Source organism: Pogoniulus pusillus, chromosome 43 (genome assembly GCF_015220805.1).
Source record: "Pogoniulus pusillus isolate bPogPus1 chromosome 43, bPogPus1.pri, whole genome shotgun sequence".
In the NCBI taxonomy this organism is placed as follows: domain Eukaryota; kingdom Metazoa; phylum Chordata; class Aves; order Piciformes; family Lybiidae; genus Pogoniulus; species Pogoniulus pusillus.
This window is the reverse complement of record NC_087306.1, coordinates 2,001,476-2,007,569: the sequence shown is the minus strand read 5'-3', so window position 1 is coordinate 2,007,569 and position 6,094 is coordinate 2,001,476. Positions and strand designations below refer to the sequence as shown.

Genomic DNA, 6,094 nt, shown 5'->3' with positions numbered 1-6,094 from the left:
GAGAAGGAGTTTTTCCCCCCCTAGAAGGACATTTCCCCTCCCTTGAAGGACTTCCCCCCCCCCCTTGAAGGAGTTTCCCCCCTTGAAGGACTTTTCCCCTCCTTTGAAGGACTTTTTCCTCCCTGAAGGACTTTTTCCCCCCTAGAAGGAGTTTTCCCCCCCCTTAAAGGACATTCCCCCCCCTTGAAGGACTTTTTCCCCCCTTGAAGGACATTTCCCCCCCTAGAAGGACATTTCCCCCCCCCTTGAAGGACTTTTTCCCCCCTTGAAGGACATTTCCCCCCCCTTGAAGGACATTTCCCCCCCTTGAAGGACATTTCCCCCCCCCCCCTTGAAGGACATTTTCCCTCCTTGAAGCACATTTCCCCCCCCCTTGAAGGACATTTCCCCCCCTTGAAGGAGTTTCCCCCCCCTTGAAGGACATTTCCCCCCCTTGAAGGACATTTCCCCCCCCCTTGAAGGACATTTCCCCCCCCTTGAAGGACATTTCCCCCCTAGAAGGACATTTCCCCCCCTTGAAGGACATTTCCCCCCCTTGAAGGACATTTCCCCCCCCTTGAAGGACATTTCCCCCCTAGAAGGACATTTTCCCCCCCCTTGAAGGACATTTCCCCCCCCCTTAAAGGACATTCCCCCCCCCTTGAAGGACATTTCCCCCCCCTTTGAGGGACTTTTCCTCCCCCTTGCAGGAGTTTTTCCCCCTTTGAGGGATTTTTCCCCCCCTCTGAGGACCTCTTCAGCTCCCGAAGGATTTTCTGCCCCTCTGAAGAGTTTTTCCTCCCTTCCAGACCTCCTCCCCCCCCCCAGAGCTGCCCCCATGAGCCTTGAGCCCTGAACCCTGAGCCCTGAACCCTGAGCCCTGAGCCTTGAGCCCTGAGCCCTGAACCCTGAGCCCTGAGCCCTGAACCCTGAGCCTTGAGCCCTGAGCCCTGAGCCCTGAGCCCTCATCCCTGAGCCTTGAGCCCTGAGCCCTGAGCCCTGAGCCCTCATCCCTGAGCCCTGAGCCCTGAGCCCTGAACCCTGAGCCCTGAGCCCTGAACCCTGAGCCTTGAGCCCTGAGCCCTGAGCCCTGAGCCCTCATCCCTGAGCCTTGAGCCCTGAGCCCTGAACCCTGAGCCCTCATCCCTGAGCCCTGAGCCCTGAGCCCTGAACCCTGAGCCCTGAGCCCTGAACCCTGAGCCCTCATCCCTGAGCCTTGAGCCTTGAGCCCTGAGCCCTGAGCCCTCATCCCTGAGCCTTGAGCCCTGAGCCTTGAAGCCTGAGCCCTGAGCCCTGAGCCCTGAACCCTGAGCCCTGAGCCTTGAGCCATGAGCCTTGAGCCCTGAGCCCTGAGCCCTGAGCCTTGAGCCCTGAGCCTTGAGCCTTGAGCCCTGAGCCATGAGCCTTGAGCCTTGAGCCCTGAGCCCTGAACCCTGAGCCATGAGCCTTGAGCCTTGAACCCTGAACCCTGAGCCTTGAGCCCTGAGCCCTGAGCCATGAGCCTTGAGCCCTGAACCCTGAGCCTTGAGCCCTGAGCCCTGAGCCCTGAACCCTGAGCCCTGAACCCTGAGCCCTGAACCCTGAGCCCTGAGCCTTGAGCCCTGAGCCCTGAGCCTTGAGCCCTGAGCCCTGAGCCCTGAGCCTTGAGCCCTGAGCCCTGAGCCCTGAGCCTTGAGCCTTGAACCCTGAACCCTGAGCCCTGAACCCTGAGCCTTGAGCCCTGAGCCCTGAGCCTTGAGCCCTGAGCCTTGAGCCCTGAACCATGAGCCCTGAGCCCTGAACCTTGAGCCCTGAGCCTTGAGCCCTGAGCCCTGAGCCTTGAACCCTGAGCCCTGAACCCTGAGCCCTCATCCCTGAGCCTTGAGCCCTGAGCCCTGAGCCTTGAACCCTGAGCCCTGAACCCTGATCCCTCATCCCTGAGCCTTGAGCCTTGAGCCCTGAGCCCTGAGTCCTGAGCCTTGAGCTCTGAGCTCTGAGCCCTGAACCCTGAACCCTGAGCCCTCAACCCTGAGTCCTGAGCCTTGAGCCCTGAACCCTGAGCCCTGAGCCCTGAACCCTGAACCCTGAGCCCTCAGCCCTGAGCCCTGAGCCCTCAGCCCTGAGCCCTGAACCTGGGCCCTGAGCCCTGAACCTGAGCCCTGAGCCCTGAGCCCTGAGCCCTGAACCCTGAGCCCTGAGCCCTGAGCCCTGAACCCTGAACCCTGAGCCCTGAACCCTGAGCCCTCAGCCCTGAGCCCTCATCCCTGAGCCTTGAGCCCTGAACCTGAGCCCTGAGCCCTGAGCCCTCAGCCCTGAGCCCTGAACCCTGAACCCTGAACCCTGAGCCCTCAGCCCTGAGCCCTGAGCCCTCAGCCCTGAGCCCTGAACCTGGGCCCTGAGCCCTGAGCCCTGAGCCCTGAGCCCTCAGCCCTGAGCCCTGAACCTGGGCCCTGAGCCCTGAGCCCTGAGCCCTGAGCTGCTGTGGACCTCTAGAGGCAGTTCCAGGAATGGCAGTGCCAGGGGGAGGAGTCCTGCAGGGCTGTGGGGTGGGCAGAGGCACAGACTCCCTGGGGGCCACCTGGGCTCCATGCTGGCCACCCAGGCTCAAACTTGGCTACCCAGACTCTAAGTTGGCCACTTAGACTCCATGTTGGCCACCTGGACTCCTTGTTAGCAACACAGACTCCGTGTTGGCCACTTAGATTCCAAGTTGGCCACCCAGACTCCATGCTGGCCACCTAGACTCCATGTTGGCCACTTAGACTCCGTGAGGGCCACCTAGACTCCATGAGGGCCACCTAGACTCAATGCTGACCACCCAGACTCCATGTTGGCCACCCAGACTCCAAGTTGGCCACCTAGACTCCATGTTGGCCACCCAGACTCCATGTTGGCCACCCAGACCCCAAGTTGGCCACCCAGACTCCATGTTGGCCACCCAGACTCCATGTTGGCCACCCAGACCCCATGTTGGCCACCCAGACTCCATGTTGGCCACTCAGACCCCAAGTTGGCCACCCAGACTCCATGTTGGCCACCCAGACTCCATGTTGGCCACCCAGACTCCACGTTGGCCACCCAGACTCCAAGTTGGCCACCCAGACTCCTTGTTGGCCACCCAGACTCCATGTTGCCCACCCAGACCCCAAGTTGGCCACCCAGACTTCATGTTGGCCACCCAGACTCCAAGTTGGCCACCTGGCCTCAGCGTGGGTCTCTCTCCAGGCACCTCCAGCCTGAGTTTCCTCAGCCCTGCTGGGGGGGGGAGTGCAGGGGGAGGGAGATTCTGCTGCCAGGAGCTCTGCAGCCTGCTCTGAGGCAGGGAGCATGGAGAGGAGCCAGAGCAGCTCCCCTCCTGCCCAGCCTGGCTGGGGTGCAGCAGGGGTGGGGGGATGGGGGGGAGGTTATTTTTGTCTGCACCTGCTGCTGGAGCTGGAGGCCAAAGGGAGGGAGGGAGGAGAGGAAATGAGCCTCAGAAATAACCTCCTTTAATGTCAGAGCCTGCAGGGCTCAGCACAGCAGCCCCCAGCAGCTCTCAGGCTGCTCAGCCCCGAGGGGATCCTTGCTGAGATGTCCAAGAGACCTTCCTGGGCTCCAGGAGGAAAGGAAAAGCTCCTCCTGGAGCAAAGCTCAACAGGAGATGAAAACCTCATCCCCCACCCCCCCCACACCTCACCTCCCCCCAGGATCAGCAGGGGAATGGCTCAGGTTGGGAGAGAGCTCAGAGCTCATCCAGCATCTTGCACAGGAGCACAGGGGGGCAGGGGTGGGAAGGGACCCATTGGGTCCAACCTCCCCCTGCCAGAGCAGGACTTGCCCTGCAGGTCCCCTCCTGCATCCTCCCTGTCAGACCAATCCAGCTCAGGGCACACAGGAACACATCCAGGCAGGGCTGGAAGGGCTGCAGAAGAGACTCCACAACCTCCCTGGGCAGCCTGGGCCAGGCTCTGGGACCCTGCCAGGGAAGAAGTTCCCCCTTGGGCTGAGCTGGAACCTCCTGAGCTGCAGCTTCCATCCACTGCTGCTTGTGCTGAGCTGCAGCTTCCATCCAGTGCTGCTTGTGCTGAGCTGCAGCTTCCATCCAGTGCTGCTTGTGCTGCAGCTTCCATCCTCTGCTCCTTGTGCTGAGCTGCAGCTTCCATCCAGTGCTGCTTGTGCTGCAGCTTCCATCCACTGCTGCTTGTGCTGCAGCTTCCATCCACTGCTGCTTGTGCTGAGCTGCAGCTTCCATCCACTGCTCCTTGTGCTGAGCTGCAGCTTCCATCCACTGCTGCTTGTGCTGTGCTGCAGCTTCCATCCAGTGCTGCTTATGCTGAGCTGCAGCTTCCATCCAGTGCTGCTTGTGCTGAGCTGCAGCTTCCATCCACTGCTGCTTGTGCTGTGCTGCAGCTTCCATCCAGTGCTGCTTGTGCTGAGCTGCAGCTTCCATCCAGTGCTGCTTGTGCTGAGCTGCAGCTTCCATCCACTGCTGCTTGTGCTGAGCTGCAGCTTCCATCCACTGCTGCTTGTGCTGAGCTGCAGCTTCCATCCACTGCTGCTTGAGCTGCAGCTTCCATCCACTGCTGCTTGTGCTGAGCTGCAGCTTCCATCCACTGCTCCTTGTGCTGAGCTGCAGCTTCCATCCAGTGCTGCTTGTGCTGCAGCTTCCATCCAGTGCTGCTTGTGCTGCAGCTTCCATCCACTGCTGCTTGTGCTGAGCTGCAGCTTCCATCCACTGCTCCTTGTGCTGAGCTGCAGCTTCCATCCACTGCTGCTTGTGCTGTGCTGCAGCTTCCATCCAGTGCTGCTTGTGCTGCAGCTTCCACCCAGTCCTGCTTGTGCTGCAGCTTCCATCCACTGCTGCTTGTGCTGCAGCTTCCATCCACTGCTGCTTGTGCTGTGCTGCAGCTTCCATCCAGTGCTGCTTGTGCTGTGCTGCAGCTTCCATCCACTGCTGCTTGTGCTGCAGCTTCCACCCAGTGCTGCTTGTGCTGAGCTGCAGCTTCCATCCACTGCTGCTTGTGCTGCAGCTTCCATCCAGTGCTGCTTGTGCTGTGCTGCAGCTTCCATCCAGTGCTGCTTGTGCTGCAGCTTCCATCCACTGGTGCTTGTGCTGCAGCTTCCATCCACTGCTGCTTGTGCTGAGCTGCAGCTTCCATCCACTGCTGCTTGTGCTGTGCTGCAGCTTCCATCCAGTGCTGCTTGTGCTGCAGCTTCCACCCAGTGCTGCTTGTGCTGCAGCTTCCATCCACTGCTGCTTGTGCTGAGCTGCAGCTTCCATCCACTGCTCCTTGTGCTGAGCTGCAGCTTCCATCCACTGCTGCTTGTGCTGCAGCTTCCATCCACTGCTGCTTGTGCTGAGCTGCAGCTTCCATCCACTGCTGCTTGTGCTGCAGCTTCCATCCACTGCTCCTTGTGCTGCAGCTTCCATCCACTGCTGCTTGTGCTGCAGCTTCCATCCACTGCTGCTTGTGCTGAGCTGCAGCTTCCATCCACTGCTGCTTGTGCTGCAGCTTCCATCCACTGCTGCTTGTGCTGTGCTGCAGCTTCCATCCACTGCTGCTTGTGCTGCAGCTTCCATCCACTGCTGCTTGTGCTGCAGCTTCCATCCACTGCTGCTTGTGCTGTGCTGCAGCTTCCATCCAGTGCTGCTTGAGCTGCAGCTTCCATCCACTGCTGCTTGTGCTGTGCTGCAGCTTCCATCCACTGCTGCTTGAGATGCAGCTTCCATCCACTGCTGCTTGTGCTGAGCTGCAGCTTCCATCCACTGCTGCTTGAGCTGCAGCTTCCATCCACTGCTGCTTGTGCTGAGCTGCAGCTTCCATCCACTGCTGCTTGTGCTGCAGCTTCCATCCACTGCTGCTTGTGCTGAGCTGCAGCTTCCATCCACTGCTGCTTGAGCTGCAGCTTCCATCCACTGCTCATGGGGGCAGGGTCAGGTGTTCCCTGCCCAGGCTGCTTAAGGCCTCATCCAGCCTGACCCTGGACCAGCCACAGCCTCCCTGCCCAGCCTGTGCCAAGCTGTGCCCACCCTGCTGCTGCCCAGCTCCTGCCTCAGCTCCACTCTCCCCCTGCTCTGCCTCAGCTCCAAACCACTGCCCTGGGCCTGCCTCACACTCCCTCAGCCAAAGGCTCTCTGCAGCCTCCCTGCAGGCTC

General features: G+C 60.6%; 1 protein-coding gene across 1 annotated transcript in view; it reads right to left on the bottom strand.

The window, feature by feature from the left end:
* C43H1orf43 (chromosome 43 C1orf43 homolog) overlaps positions 1 to 2,947 on the bottom strand; it is a 7,552-nt gene extending 4,605 nt beyond the window's left edge. The window contains exon 1 of the mRNA XM_064175940.1: positions 2,923 to 2,947. Coding sequence (XP_064032010.1) covers positions 2,923 to 2,947 — 25 coding nt within the window. The remainder of the gene's footprint in view (positions 1 to 2,922) is intronic.
* Positions 2,948 to 6,094: the final 3,147 nt, after the last annotated feature.